This window comes from Marmota flaviventris, chromosome 2 (genome assembly GCF_047511675.1).
Source record: "Marmota flaviventris isolate mMarFla1 chromosome 2, mMarFla1.hap1, whole genome shotgun sequence".
Taxonomy (NCBI): Eukaryota; Metazoa; Chordata; class Mammalia; order Rodentia; family Sciuridae; genus Marmota; species Marmota flaviventris.
This window is the reverse complement of record NC_092499.1, coordinates 29,572,535-29,589,133: the sequence shown is the minus strand read 5'-3', so window position 1 is coordinate 29,589,133 and position 16,599 is coordinate 29,572,535. Positions and strand designations below refer to the sequence as shown.

The 16,599-nt window shown below is 41.5% G+C and overlaps 1 protein-coding gene across 1 annotated transcript in view; it reads right to left on the bottom strand.

The window, feature by feature from the left end:
• Heatr4 (HEAT repeat containing 4) overlaps positions 1-9,016 on the bottom strand; it is a 36,777-nt gene extending 27,761 nt beyond the window's left edge. The window contains exons 1-3 of the mRNA XM_027931473.2: positions 8,151-9,016; positions 6,527-6,717; positions 5,103-5,243 (exon numbers count right to left, since the gene is read on the bottom strand). Coding sequence (XP_027787274.2) covers positions 5,103-5,243; positions 6,527-6,717; positions 8,151-9,016 — 1,198 coding nt within the window. The remainder of the gene's footprint in view (positions 1-5,102; positions 5,244-6,526; positions 6,718-8,150) is intronic.
• Between the last annotated feature and the right edge of the window lie 7,583 nt (positions 9,017-16,599).

Below are 16,599 nucleotides of genomic sequence, written 5' to 3'. Positions count from 1 at the left end.
AGCTTTGTAATGTTTTGAACAACCAATAAAAAAAAAAGAAATTTAGAGGTTGGGATATGGAGATTATATACAAATCTTTTTTACAAGTCTAATAAATCCTTGGGAACATAATTATGTGTTAAAAAGTTTGCTCATAAATTTAAATATTTGAGATAGTGCTATTTAGAGTGTAACTGGCCATTAATTCCAAATTTATTGTTTTCTTCCTAATGCTTTACATTTGGGGGAAGGAATGGTTTCTACAATTTAAAGATTTTAGGATTTCTGCAGTTTTTATAGTGATGATAAATGGCAGTCAGAAATTTGAGAAGCCATACATATTTATAAATATAATTATAGTTGCATATAAAATGGTTACAGTTGTTATATTTTCTGGACTTCAATGTTCTCCATGGTGTCAAACAGATTCAGAAAGCCTCTTTCTTAGAAGAGAAGCTGTGTGAAGAGGGGGAAGGGACAATAAAAACATTTACAAACTTATTAAATTAATTATTTGCCACATTACCTATCAGTCTCATATTCTAATCTGTCACTGTCACTCTTTCCTCCAAGATTCCTTACTTAACACCTTTAGATTTGCTCTAAATCAGTTCTTTCCTTTGAAGAAGGAGGGTATAACATTTTCTTTTGCTGAGTATAGTGGCATCCACCTGTAATCTCAGCAGCTCAGGAGGCTAAGGCAGAAAGACCACAAGTTCGAGGCCAGCCTCAGCAAATGAGTAAGACCCTGTCTCAAAATAAGATTAAAAAAGGAAAAAAAAAAATGGCTGGAGATACAGCTTAGCAGTAGAATGCTCCTGGGTTCAGTCCTCAGTACTGCCCCCCTATCAAAAAAAAAAAAAAAAAGAAGAAGAAAAAAGAAAAAGGGGTTTGAGGGATGTACCTAGCATGAACAATGCTCAGGGTTCAATCCCCTCTACTGCAAAAACAACAAGAACAAGAAAAGAAAAAAAATTTTTTTCTTCTGATGTGACAAGTGCTATGAGACTCCAGAATAGATTAGCAAAGGTGGCCAGACATGTGTGTCTTCCAGATGGACCTCCCAGACCATGGGCTGAAGGCTTTCTTTTGCAGTGTAGGGTGGGGTACAGCCTAGAGCTGTACAACTACCTCCAGTCAGTTCACTCCAGCAGAATAGATACACAGAGTCACATGACACGCCCAACTTCTCTGAACTTGCTTGAAATCTCTCCTGAAATCCCTCCCCATTCCTCCTATGCTCCACTGATCAACAGTTAAAATGGATTTATGGTGAGAAAGTTTGGGAATAAACAAATAGAACTGCCAATGTTTGTTTCCAGTCCTTTGTGTTCTAGGGAGATGGAAACACATTTAATTCCCTCATGAAGTCGTCCACCAGGGCAGGCAAAGAAGCAACTCTCATTTCTATGGGACAGAAGAAGCCTTGCACTTTATTGGCAGAAACAGATGAGCCTTATAGCTGGGACATGTATCACAAACCCACTGAGGATTGAATTCAGGGGCACTCAACCACTGAGCCACATCCCCAGCCCTATTTTTTTTTTTTTTTAATTTTTTAGTTGTAGTTGGACACAATACTTTTATTTATTTATTTTTACGTGGTGCTGAGGATTGAACCCAGGACCTTGCTCATGCTAGGCAAGCACTCTCCCCCTGAGCCACAACCCAGCCCCTCCAGCCCTATTTTTTGTGTTTTATTTAGAGACAGGATCTCAATGACTTGCTTAGTGCCTCACCATTGCCGAGGCTGGCTTTGAACTTGCAATTCTGCCTCAGCCTCATGAGCTGCTGGGGTTACAAGCATACACCACTGTGCTTGGCTCAGTTTTTATTTTTTCCACATTTTTTAATTGGTACATTGTAGTTGTACATATTGATGGAATTTGTTGTTACATATTCATATGTATGCACACCATATAATAATATAATTTGACCACCATTGCTCCCCAGCACTTTTCCCCTCCCTACCCTCCCGAGCCCTTTGGTCCCTTTTCTTCTACTGATCTCCCTTTGAGTTTTAGGAAATCCATCCCCACTGTTCTTTTCCTTTTTCCTCTCTACCGTTCACATATGAGAAAAAACATAAGACCCTTCACCTTCTGAGTTTGATTTATTTCACTTAACATGATAGTCTTTACTTCCATCCATTTTCTTGCAAATGCCATAATTTCATTTTTATTTATGGCTGAATAAAACTCCATTGTGAATATATAGCACATTTTCTTTATTCATTCATCTATTGATGGACACTTAGGCTAGTTCCACAGCTTGGCTATTACGAGTTGTGCTGCTATAAACATGGGTGTTTATGTATCAGTGTAGTAAGATAACTTTAATTCTTCAGGGAAAATGCCAAGGAGTGGTATAGCTGGGTCATATGGTGGGTCCATGCCTAGGCTTCTGGGGAACCTCTATACTGATTTCCATAGTTGCTGTACAATTTACAGTCCCACCAACAATGTGAAAGTGTTCCTTTTTCTCCACATCCTCTCCAGCATTTATTATTATGTATTACTATTTATTAATATGTATTATTTATTATTATTTGTATTTTTTTAAATATTTATTTTTTAGTTGCAGTTGGACACAATATCTTTTTATTTATTTATTTTTAAATTTATTTTTATGTGGTGCTGAGGATGGAACCCGGGGCCTCGCATGTGCTAGGCGAGCGCTCTACCGCCGAGCCATAATCCCACCCAATTATTATTTGTATTCTTTTTTTTTTAAGAATTTTTTTTAGTATTTATTTTTTAGTTTTTGGCGGACACAACATCTTTGTTTGTATGTGGTGCTGAGGATCGAACCCAGGCCACACGCATGCCAGGCAAGCGCGCTACCACTTGAGCCACATCCCCAGCCCTATTATTTGTATTCTTGATGACTGCCATTCAGACTGGTATGAGATGATTTGCACTTCCCTAATTGCTAATGACATTGAACATTTTTTCATGTACTTGTTAGCCTTTTGTATTTCTTTTGAGAAGTGTCTGTTTATTTGTCCATTTATTAATTGGGTTATTTGATTATTTTTTGGTGTAAATGTTTTTGAGTTCTTTATATCTTCTAGATGTTAATCCTCTGTCAGAAGAGTAACTAGCAAAGATTTTTCTCCCATTATGTAGGTTCTCTCTTTATATTCCTAATTGTTTCCTTTGCTGTGCAGAAGCTTTTAAATTTGATGCTGTCCCATTTATTAACTCTTGGCATTATTTCCTGAGCTTTAAGGATCTTATTAAGAAAGTCATTGGCTGTGCCTAAAAGCTGGAGTATTGACCTTACATTTTCTTCTAGGAGTTGCATAGTTTCTGGTTTATTCCAAGGTCTTTGATCTATTTTGAGTTGATTTTTGTGCAGGGTGAGAGAAAAGGGTCTTCAGTCATCTACATATGGATAACCAGTTGTTCCTGCACCATTTGTTTAAAAAGGCTGTCCAATGTATGTTTTTGGCACCTTTGTTAATGACTGTTGATGTGGGGGTTTGTCTTTGTATCTTCTATTCTGTACCATTGGTCTATATATTTGTTTTTTATGGCAATATGATGCAGTTTTTGTTACTATAGCTCTGTAGTATTATTTGACATCAAGTATTGTCATGCTTTCCAGCATTTTTTTTTTTTTGGCTTAAATTGCTTTGGCTATTCTGCAAACAACTCTATTTTTAGAATATTTTCCTCACCCCTTACAGAAACCCTGTCCTCATTTCTTCCTCCCTCCCTCCAGCTTCTGACCCCTTCCTTCCTTCCTTCCTTCCTTCCTTCCTTCCTTCCTTCCTTCCTTCCTTCCCTCCCTCCCTCCCTCCTTCCTTCTTTCCTTCCTTCCTTCCTTCCTTCCTTCCTTCCCTCCCTCCCTCCTTCCTTCCTTCCTTCCCTCCCTCCCTCCCTCCCTCCCTCTTTCTTTCAGAACCCAGAGCCTTGTGCATGCTAGGCAAGCATTGTACCACTTCTCAACTTCCCCAGCCCTCCTGGCAACTACCAATCTACTTTCTGTCTTTATGGTTTTGCTAGTTCTCAGAGGAAAAGACAAGCAGAATGGAGCTGACTTATGGGGAAGATGGTATACTAATAGTAATGCCTTGAGTTTGCACAGCACTTGAGGTTTACAAAACATATTCACAAAACCACCTCATCTAAGTACTGCAAAAGTGCCTTGATGTGGGAATGATCAGCCCCATTTTAATGAGGCAGCTAAAGCCCCAGAAGATGACTTGCCAAGACCAGATCTGAGGTTTTGTGGGAGTACCTTCTCCACTGTGTCATAATGGTAATCCTCAACAAAGAAGGAGCATGGGAGTCTTGGGGCAGTTGCCCATACCTGCTGTCACTTGTACCTCCTTTACCCTAAAGGCTCCTGCCTATCCAGGTGGCACTAGAGACAGGGGTTTGGGGCTGGTAAAAAAGAATGGATCGCCACTGCTTTAGTTTTTGCATATTCTCATAGTTTCTTTAGTTTCACCATCTGAACAGTGATACTGGAAAGAAAAGAGGCATGGGAAATGGAGACACAGCCTTTTGGATGGAGGGCTCATTTTATTTCATAAGCTCATTTCTTGTCATCTTCCTTCCTTCTACCCTCTTTGTCTAACAGAATAAAGATTAAAATAAAAGGGCTGGGATTGTGGCTCAGTGGTAGAGTGCTTGCCTAGCATGCATGAGGCACTGGGTTTGATCCTCAGCACCACATAAAAATAAAATAATGTGTCCACCTTTAAAAAAAAAAAAGAATGACATAAAACAGAAACTTAAAACAAAGGAACACCCTAGGGTCTGAGGCAGGTATGGGCCTGAGTGTAGTGGAAAAGAAGAGCTAGCCAAAGGGGAGAGGGTACAGTAGGTAGTGAGAACGCACTTCCTCTTGAAGCATTAAAATGGGACCTTTCTTATTTGTAATTATTGGCCATGAAACACTTGGTTACATCTAAGTTATATCTAATTCAATCGAATGTATGTTCCACCAAGGCTCTTCCTAATTGCAGTTAGTATTTTGTAATTTTACAAGATGACTTTTGGTTGGTAGAAAGGGAGCTCCCGTATTCCTGGGAGTGCTCCAACCCCTTGACTAGAGACCCTAAAGAAAAGCCACACTTCCATCATTACCCCCAATATCAGCTTCCTGCTTACGTGCTTCAGGAATAGGCTGGGAACTCCACCTTTCTGGAGTCTCAGGGAAGACCTTAGATAACTGCTTGTTGTACCGATTGAGGTTTTCCAGGAAAATCTGGTCTCTCTTTGCACCAATCTTATGGATGATCTGGACTTTATCTGTGAACAAAGAATCAGTGAGTCCCCCAGAACCTTCCTCTTTTCTCTCTTCCTGGTTTCCATTCACCAAGATCAGGCCAAATTTCCTTTTGTCTTAATCTAAGCCCTAGGACCCAAGATTACCATGCTGTGGGACATCCTTTGAAGGTGACTATTGCTTGGAAATGTCACAACTTGTGACCTCATAGAAAAGCCTCACAGAGGCCTGAAAGCCAGAGTAGTGTTTTCCATCAGTAAGGCAGAATCTAATTTACAGGAATTGTCCCCTTTGAAAAGCTAGACACTAAAGAAGGGGCACTTAATTATTCCTATCAGTCATTAGTACCTTAGTCAGAATAGTTTTTTAAACCCTTTAAGAAGACCCAGCTGATAGCAGTTTAGGAACAAGATAGGGGTCTAGGAAGAAGAAACAGCTTGGAACATAAAGACCTAGATTGTTTTTTTCATCCTGGGAGCCCAGGCATCTAAAGGAAAGCAAGGTGGATGGAGAAGATAATGGGCATTTATTGAGCACCTCTGTGTGCCAGGCATTGGGCAAGAAAAGATTGAGATTTTTTTTGTCTACTCTATTTGAGGTGCTTTTTTATTAACATCACTTTACCAATGAGGTTTCTAAGGCTCAGAAGCCTGTAACTTACTGAAGGTTATTAAGAAGGGACTGATGCTGGGCGTAGTGGTGCATGCCTGAGATTCTAACAGCTTGGGAGGCTGAGGCAGAAGGATCACAAGTTCAAAACTAGCCTCAGCAATTTAGTGAGGTCCTGAGCGACTTAGCAAGACCTTGTCTCAAATAAAATTAGAAAGGGGCCTGGGGGTGTGGTTCAGTGGTTAAGTGCCCCTGGGTTCAAACCCTAGCACAAAAAAATATTTTAAAAGGGTTGGGGGGGCCGCTGAGCCAGGTTTTAAACCTAATTCTATCCAACTCTAAAGCCTGTTATTTTTTTTTCCAACTTAGCACCTTAGTGGGAGAATAATCTCAAAGTGAGCAAAGGGAAAAAGGTGGGCAGAGAAGAGGTAGGGTGCTTCCAGAGTCAAATCCTGCTGAAGTTACAATCCCATCTTCCACTCCCTCCTTAGTAAGGTGAAGGGATATGGTAGTGGAGAAGAGAACTGGTTCCTTCCCATCAGACACCACCGCTGCAACTCCTGTGCTGGTACCCAGGGGCTGTAGCATGAAATCCCCGGGACATCCAGGGCCTCACCTCCCTTTGTATCCCCCAGCCATCTTCACTTCCTTGGTCCACACCCACCTCTACCTCCCCCATAGGGGCTGGCGCAATTACCAAAGTAAATCTCTTGCTCAAACTTGTTGTCTGTGGAGTAAGCAAACTCTCCAGCTGCAGGATTCACCTGTCGGAAGCAGCTCTCCTTTGGGGGCTGGATGATGCTTCTCTTCTCCTCAATGTCCTCAGCTGTGGTATTTCTGCCAGGCATGCTTTCAACTGTCTGCACTTGTGGGGAGTAATTGGGCAATCTTGGCAGAGGTGAGAGAGGGGGAAAAGGGGAAAGGTACCCCACTTTCCATTTGGTTTATGATTCACCACAGCTCTTAGGCTCAGCTCCCACACATGTGAGTGACTGAACACCTGTATTTAACTATTAACTTTGTCCCCAAGATGCCAGTTGAATATGGAGCAATCAGAAGGCTTGTCTTCAGCTACCTTTTCCCTCCACGGATGGGGCCACACCTTCTGCAGCCACTGGGCAGCACCGTAAGGTGGCCATGCTTCCAATATAAGCCACCGGCCTGCCCCAGCGGGATTGAACACAGGGTCTCACACATGCTGGGCAAGAGCTCTGCCACTAAGCTATATCCCCAGCCTTTTTTATAATTTTTATTTTAAGACAGGATCTTGCTAAGTTGCCCAGCTGACCTTGAACTTGCCATCTTCCTGTCACAACCTCTCAAGTAGCTGGGATGACAGGTGTACACCACCAGGCCTGGCAACATAACGCTGCCCCCCCCCCACTTTTTAAAACATTGGTTCCCTTAGAGTTTAAAAGGACTTAAAGAAGGGACCTCACCTCTTACATTACCTCACCCTAAAAGTGTGGGTAGTTATTTAATGTCTGTCCACCCAGTTGACAGGCTATAATCTTATTAAAGGTACACATCTGTTCTTTTATATTGAAGTTCCGGCAGACTATCTGAAAGTAGCAAGAATGTAATTTATATTTGTCCAATAAATGAATAAATAAATAGATAGATATCCACTTGTGACTGGTTCTCTGCCCTGCAGCTGGCTGGGTTTTGAGTCAGTGACACCTGGCTTTGTACAGAGTGAGACAGAGTCAGACCTCAGTGTTGTGAGGTGTCTGCCTTCCTTACTTTCACCATGGATACATTTCTGGGAACACCTGAATGGTAACTGGAACTGCAGTTGGATAGCTACATCTGCTGGGGAAGGCCAAGAACCAATCCCTTTCCTTTAAGGTGGTGGTTCACAAATGGAGGTGATTTTTATCCCTCAGAGACATTTGATGGTGTTTGAGTCATCTTTGGTCGTCACAACTTGGGGGTGCTACTAGCATCTAGCGGGGAAATGCCAGAGATGCTGCTAACATCCTACAATGCATAGGACAGCTCCTTAAAACAAAACAAAACATGTGTTTAACCCAGAATGTCAGTAGTGCAAAGGCTGAGAAAATTACTTTGAAGAGATCGAAGAGAATGGTTGGTGGTAGAGAGCATGAGGTTGATAGTAGAATACATTGCAAAATAAGGAATGTATGCTGGGGGTGTAGCTCAGGGGTAGACCCTTGCCTAGAGTGAGTGGTAAGCCCTGAGTTCCATCCCCAGCAACACAAAAAATTAATAAGATAAAATAAAGAGTGTGAGCCCACCTGGGAGTCCTTGAAGGGGAGCTAGGGATCCTCAGTGGCACACCTGGGGCCTGGTCAGCCTACCTGTAGTAAACTGGAAGCCGCAGCTCTGGCTGCTTTTCTTCCTTGGGGGGCAGGATGATAACTGGAGGCTCAAACTCTGCTGTCTCTTCTGCCTCCAGCTGTTTCAGGAGCTCCAGGTCGCTTTTGGAGGTGAGCTCATCCCGGATGTGGCTCCAGTCATACTGCTGACGCAGGAACGTCTGCCACTTATTGGGTGATACCCCAGGCCTCGCAGGACGCTTGCTCTGGATCCACCGGGCTGTGCGCTTGTTCAGCTTTTCCAGCACGATGGCCTCCCAGTCTCTGGCCTCCTTCTCATGAGGGGGAAGCCACAGTTCCCTTTCCTCCAGGTTCACATCTGGAGAAGGCGGTGGACTCAGCAAATCTGGATCCTTTTGGGAATAAAGGGGGAGACGGGGAGATCCTCTCTGGACTGGGCTTGCTGGCTTTGATTTCTTCTGCTTCTTGACAAGATTGTCAGGGCTTGCCGTCTTCATAGCCTGGGAGATGACCTCTGTTCTCAGGGACTTGACACTGACAGGTTTCTCACATTGGGCCTTCCTGATCTGGGAAGGTGGGACGATGTCATCTGTGTCGTAGATATGGTCAAAGCTATACTGGCTGTAAGGCATGCTGGGCAGGCCTCGCTGCCACATCACCTCCTGAGAGAAGGTAAGGTTGGCAGCAGCCTTCTTCAGATACTGGTTCTTGAGCTTTGCACAGCGCTGAGGGCCAAAGTGGAAGACGGGTGGCACGTTGGAGACAGATGCACATACCTCTTGGTTCAGTTTTGAGAAGCCAAGAGTCATGCCCCATCCCAGCCGTGGGGGGAGTGACTCAGGGTACTGATGAGAGAAGAAGGTCTTTTCTTTTTGGGTCCCAGTCATATTTCCTAGCAAAAACTTTCTTCTATGCTGCCTGGTCCAGAGGCAGGGCCTGCAACTGTGACAGGAACCTGTTAAGAGGATGGGACGAACTGGTGGAGGTCTGTAGAAATCAGACTCGTGTACAGAAAGAGACTATCTTGGAAGATAGATGAGAAAAGGAATGGGGTGGGGTGAGAAAGCCAAGCAGATTAGAAGGACAGAAGAAAGAAGTAGTGCAACATATAAAGTATTTCCTTGTATCAGACCCAGTATTTATATCTGTCCCCAATAGTTTCCCATTTCTAATTGTCTTCAGATATTGCTTTTTCTCTGTTCAAAAGGCTTATAGGAAGCTGGGATGGTGTCATATGCCTGGGTCCCTGCTCCCAAACAGGAGCATTGCTTGAGCCAGGAGTTCAAGGGTACCCTGGACAACATAGCAAGATCCCCCTCCCAACTCTGTCACACAAAAATAGCTTATAGCATAAAGTTCGAACAACTCAGCCTGGCATTCAGGGTTCAACATGAGCAGGACCCCAGCTTAGGACTTTGTCCTGACTGGTAAACTCTGCTAAAGCCAGCTGGATCCCCTAGCTGCTCTTCGAGTATTCCTCCACAAGCTTCCTCCTGTGCCTTCTGCATGAAATGGCCTTTTCTTCCATACTTGACACAAATTCTATCCCTTCTCTTAGGACAACTCAATTCCCCTACATGCCCATAACTTCTTCTATCCAGGCCCAGTCACACACAAATTGATATCATTCCTAATTCATACCACTTAGTTTAACTATTACTCCTGCGACACCTCATGTTGTTAAATATTGGGCTCTCTAACTGAACTATCCACATCTGCTGTCTTTTCTGCTCTTAAAGTTACCCAGTACTTTTCCATATTGCTATATAATCTTCATCATTAAAATATTTGAGGGGTAGCACATTTTTTCAACTGGATAAATAACTTCATCTCTTCCTTAACTATTGGCTCTCTCCAGGTTTTAACTAAAATGGAAAGCACCGTAGAACACAAATACTTTTAGTATTTTGTTTTGTATTTCCTTTGGAAATACTCTCTTGGTCTAATAATGATAGTTGAAAATCATAGAGTATTTTGCTAAGGGCTTCACAGAGGAAGGTTTTCGGAGTCCAGCTCCAACAGGGGGTCTCAGGAGACGAACAGATGGTGAGGAGTCGGCGAAAGGGGGTGGAGAAACAACACAGACACAAAAGTGAAGGTGCTGAATCCCAATCTTTACTTGTGAAGTTAATCATATATACTTTTCATTTTGGCAGGCTCACAGTACTTTGTGGTTACAAAACAGGAATCATTATTCAAAGAAACAAAATATTACGTAGCTACAATTAGATAAGAAGAATGTATCTTGGCATATGCATGAGCAAACATTTTTTACTTTCAGTTCACATTTTGCTTTGAGCTGTTTCTGCTTAGTTAGCTTTTAATAATAGTTAGAAATGTCCCAGACTATTGGCCTATACCTGGACTATTCTTTCTTGACTTAACTGACTAGAATCGGCGCCACGGTTATGGCAAGTGGTTAACTTGAAAAAAGAGGCTATTAATTTTAATCAAACAAGAGCAAGAGCACCAAACCATTGTGCACAGGAACAAGAACAAGTTGCCCAGTACTAAGCACTAATCTGTCTTCTTAACATTAATTCTTCTTCTCTAGATTTCAATTTAATTTCTCAAAAACTTCCTTGACTGTTTTTCCTACAGGGGGTTTTTCATTAAACATTAACAATTTATGTTCCACAGCTGAATCATTGCATTTAGAGCAAACAGATTTATTCTTTAGAAGTAGTTGCATTAATTGGGAAAGTCATGTTTTTTCCTTCGTACTTAATGGTCATATGAGAAGTCGCAACTATACTTATTAAAGGAATACAAAACCAAACCAGCCCATTCCCAGGAACACACTGCGCTCCTCCAGAGGATGGACGCCTTGCGCCATCCACCTCAGTAGGGCCTTGCCTTTGCCTGAGTCAGGGAAGGGGTGCAGCAGAAGGTATGATCCTGGAAGAAGCTGAGGCTCACCAAGGTGAATTGTTTACATGGCCCATAAGTAGGGGAGTCAGGGGGCAAATCCAGTCTGCATGACTGTAGCTTCAGTGTAGTTAATCTCTGTGCCACTCTGGCCTTAGCTCAAGCTCCTCTCCCCACCACCTCAGCATGCTAACCTGGCACTCCCAGGAGCAGGTACCACTATTCTTTAACATTCTTTCTATCTCAGTCATATCAACCTCTGCCCATCCTGGACTGCCCCAGTGTGCACCCACAGACCAGGTATGACTCTTCTCTTTCTCCATAAAATGAAATACATACCTCCTGTCTCTAGGGTTTGATTTATCCTCCTGTCTTCCAAATAATAAATCTGACCTTGTGGTGTTTCTGTTAAGGGTCAATTTTCATCTAGATGCTTCTAGGCCAGAACTGATAACTTCCCTCAGATTATGTCAGACGGGATTATTTTGATATCCTTGCAGGATATTTTTGCACATAAAATTAACTTTGGTTGTTTAATTTTTCACAACTGTGAAGGCCTCGTGCCACAAGGGCACTCAGTAGTTAGTCAAAATAGAGAAATTAGGGCAAAGGTAGAGGCTGGTCACAAGGAGATATTTTTCCTGAAAGAGTACCTACTCGGACTGATTGAAAATGAACTGTCACATGAGAACACTATTTGTGTTCTTCTGACTTACATGTGCTCTAATAAGAATTTCAAATTCTTGCACAATGATGTGTATCTTGCTGCTTAGGTGGGAGCATTTTGATTCCAAACACTTTAAAAACAGAAAGAGGATGATTCATTCCAGGATGACTGCCTGTGTGGGGTGATCGAGGTTATCCCCAGATATATGTCTTTTAACATGTGACATAAGAAACCTTGGTAACAGTGTTAGCATTTTATCACTGTGACTAAAACACAGGACAAGAACAACTTAGAGGAGGAAATGTTTATTTTGGCTCTTGGTTTCAGAGGTCTCAGTCCATGGTGAGCTGACTCCATTGCTCTGGGCTGGAGATGAAGTAGAACATCATGGCAGAAAAGCATGGCAGAAGACAGCTGCTTGCCTCAGGGCAGCCAAGGAGCAGAGAGAGAACTCAAAAAGCCAGGGACAAAATATATAATCCCCAAGGCACACCCCCAGTGAAGCACTTTGTCCAGCCATACCTCATCTGTTTACAGTTACCACCCAGTAATTCATTCAAATTACTAACCCACTAACTGGATTAATCCATGGATTAGGATATAGCTCTCATAATCTAATCATTGTATCTCCTACCTTTACACAGGAGCTTTTGAGCAACACCTCATATCCAAACCAAAACAGTAAAAATGTAAACAGAAAGAATACCATATTATCATTAGCAGTTATATTCTTAAGGAATAGTAGTTTTCATCTGATAGAGTGGCTAATCAAAAAGGAAGGAAACACATGAAAAGTCTATTTTAAACCCGATAATCTGCCCTCTTCTGGATGGAAAATGCCAAGATGAAGGTAACTGAAATATTTTCAATAGATTGGCAGAATGTAACTTTTGGTCAGAAGAGGCTCGTCATTGTCAGTCTTAGAGTTAGAAGACAGAGCTAAGGCCAGATTCTGCACTTCCCAACCATGACACCTTCAAAAACTGGTTTGCCAATCTGAAAATGGAGAGTCTGACTGATACCTGTCCTAATTTAGTGTTGATAGGAAGCTGAAATTTAGTGTTGATATGATACCAGAAACTTGTGAACATTCTGTGTAAGCTGCAAAGTACCTCCTCCCTCTACTCCAGAAGTTCCCCTCATTTCCACACCCTCAACTTTTTAGTTTCCATTTCTCATTATATATTCACCCAGTTAAATAGCTCTCTCCAGAGATTATTTTGGAAATTCTGCCATAAAGATGATCTGTTCCAATGCCTTCATTTTAAAAATCCCCGAATCAGGGTCCAGAGAGAGGTTGATTAAGATCCTAGTCCTGGTTGGTATCTGAAGTAATACTGACTCTTTGTCACCTAATCATCCAGAGTCTGAAACTGCCCCAGGCTGCCTCATTCAATGAATGCACATGAAAACCTTTTTAATCCTGGTGCAGCCTGCAGTGTTTTGAAATTACCTGAAAAATGGCCTCCTACAGCACAGTCCTTAAAGGAAAGCAAGGTCTTGCGCCTTCAGTCTTCTTTGGATTCTTAGATTTAAAAGTTGTTTATATTGGTCACCAAGCAACCAACTCTTCAGAATTTCTTGAGTTTCCTGATGGAACCTGTGGATTCAATTGGGGGTATCTTTGACTATTGATTCAATTTCCTTCTATAAACTGAGTTTTGAGAAATTATATCATACTTATTGATTGGTGGCTTAGTGGATTTCTTAGTTATTTGAAAAATAAACCTCTAGAGCTAGGCAGTTTAATTTTTTTTTTTTTCCCATAAGGAGTTTATACATCAGGGATCTCAGGGACCCAGAGTCTGCTTCTGCTAAAAAGCAGTGACTCTTCACTTGGGCCTGTATATGTCTGATAGATAATTAAAAGCAGAATAACAGCTTGACATCTCTATGTTCATTTGCCCCTGTCTCTTTCAAGTACCTCAAACTAGGGGTCAGATTACTGCTCAATTCTCCATGAAGACATGTCAATCATTTAAGGAATGTTCATGTAAACCCGATAATCTGCCCTCTTCTGGATGGAAAATGCCAAGATAAAGGTATCTGTTTGTGACATTTATTGGGTCTCAAGTCAGACGCCTGAATCTGGAAGTCCCAACTACCATTTGGACACTCACTTGCATCGGGAGTAAGATAAAAATTACATAAAAAGGAAAAATGAATTTATTAGCAGTTTGGCCAAATTGGGAAGACAGCTAATCTGCCTTCTCCCAACCTATAGTTATGTTATATTTTATAGGAGGGATCATTCTTGTTGAACAAAAGCCCAGAAATATATACGTGTAGATTCATCTGAGGGAACTGAGAGATGTGTGCTCATTCTGGTTTTCTGGGTTCTGTTGCATCTTCCTGGTGCCAGGGGGCAGGGCTTTGGGAGCAGTTTCAGCTTCTGATTTCAACATGATGTGACTGCCTGTTGGAAGCTGGGATAGAGAAATTAGCTTAAAGAACAGCAATAGCTAGGAATGAGGAAGAAACCACTTGAGGCTTTTCTGAAAATTTCCGATTTTAAGAGTGCCTGTTACAAAATTTGTCCTGATAAGAGGGAAGATTTCTGGGCCGAAGGTTCTGTCTAGTTGGCCCAGGTCATACTTTTCAGATGGTCATATCTTTTGTTTCCCGGCAAGATTGGCATTTGGGACCAGCCTGAGTACTGACTTCAGTGCCTAGGCACAAACTGTACTCAGACCCTGGGCTCCTGAAAAAGGGCAGAGGATGCTTTCTCTCTCTCTCTCTCTCTCTCTCTCTTTTTTTTTTTTTAAAGAGAGTGAGAGAGAGAGAGAATTTTTTTTTAATATTTATTTTTTAGTTCTCGGCGGACACAACATCTTTGAGAGGATGCTTTCTCTAGGATGGAAAGAGAAGGGTCGAAAGACGACAGGACTAAATATTAAAACCTTGTAGATTCCTCAGAAAGTTAAACAGAATTACTGTGAATAGATATCAGTAGACTCATATTTATATGAAAGTCTCTGCTTTCAGTATTTCGGGTGTATACCCAGAAGTGGACCTGTTGGATCATATAGTAGTAATTCTGTCTCAAAAAATAAAAAGGGCTGAGGATGTAGTTCAGTGATAGAGCACCCCTGGGTTCAGTCCCCAGGACCGCAAAACAAATAAACAAAAAAGAAATACCATGATGAGCTTCCTGGTAGCCACCAATTTACACACATTTGTAAATATTTACTTAGACACTATTCCTCGGAGTGGGATTGAGTCAAAGAGAATGCATCTTTTACTATTTTTATACAGAATGCTCCAATATATGAGTGTATTTTCCAAATTCTCTTCTCAACATAGGATATCATTATGTGAGAGGCAAATAAAGCATAATGGTTCAGAGCATAGGCTGGGGAATCTGTTTGCAAAGGCATGAATCCCAATACTTCCATTTTTTAGATGTGTGATGTTCATCAAATCAGTTAACCCCTCATATAGTCCTTTTAAAAAAAAAATCCTGTTTTTCAGTTGTAAATGGACACAATACCTTTATTTTGTTTGTTTATTTTTATGTGGTGCTAAGGATCGAACCCAGAGCCTCACACATGCAAGGCAAGCACTCTACCTCTGAGCCACAACCCCAGCCCTTCATATAGTTCTTTTTAAAAATACTTTTTAGATATACATGACAGTAGTGTATTTTGACATATCATACATACATGGAGTATAACTTCCCATTCTTTTTATTTATTTTTTAATTTTTTAGTTGGACACAATATCTTTATTTATTTATTTTTCTGTGGTGCTGAGGATCGAAGCCAGGACCTCGAATGTGCTAGGCGAGCGCTCTACTGCTGAGCCACAACCCCAGCCCTAACTTCCCATTCTTGTGGTTGTACATGATGTAGAGTTACACTGGTCATGTTTATATATGAACATAGGAAAGCTATGTCTGATTCATTCTACTATCTTTTCTATTCCCATCCCCCTCCCTTTCTTTTCCTTCATTCCCCTTTGTCTAATCTGTCCAACATAGACTCACCTCATATAATTCTTGTAAGGATTAAGAATTAAATTATTCCCTGTCTTCAGTTCCCAGTATCCCCAACTCCCCACAAATTAGCTATATTATTTCCTTTCTTTAAATTCTGAGGCTCTATGCATAAAATACTGGAAGTATCTCATAGAATCAATACAAGAGTAATTGGAGCTGAAGGGAGTTGTGTGATTAACGACCAGTAGGCCTCAAGACAACTTGGAACTAGGTTTGTCTGAGAAGGCTTGTAGGATGGTCTTATTTGGGAGCAGAAGTAAACACAGCTTATACATATCCAGGTTTCTCCAATAATAAGGTTATGAAATTATTAATGTAAAATCTTAACAGGCCTTGGAAGGGGCCTAAAGCTTAAGTTTGATAAAAAACATAATCAATAATTTATGAAAAAGGTGAGAAATCTAGGATGAGCAGGAGATAAAGTTCACCTAACGGAGCAAAATGACAACCCAGTATAGCAAAATCATAATTCCTATTACATCATTTGGCTATTTTTGCTCCTCTATGGATTGCAGCTCAGAGGTTACATAGCTGGCTAGTAAGATGTCAAGACCCTTAGATGGAGGACCGATGTGAAGGATAAGCACTGATAGATAACACACAAGCAAAAAATGTGGTGCATATTTGTAAAGAAAAGGCTTAGAAGTAGTAACGAATGCCAGTTATCCAATAAAGTGATAAAACTGGATTCCAGTCCCGCATTTCTCTCAGCTATTAGGCTTTGCTAGGTGCCAGGTTTCTTTAAAAGCCAGCCCTGGTACAGGACACTTTTCCTGGGCCAAAGAGAGCCTAAGAAGCTGAACTAGGAAGTTGTTCTTCATCATAAAGCAGTTTTTAGTGGAGGTGGCCTCAAGAAAGTCCATGAGTAACTATTTTCGTTTTCTGATTGGCAGGGCTCCGCCCTTCCCCTCTCCGACAAATGAGAGGCTGGGCCGGGT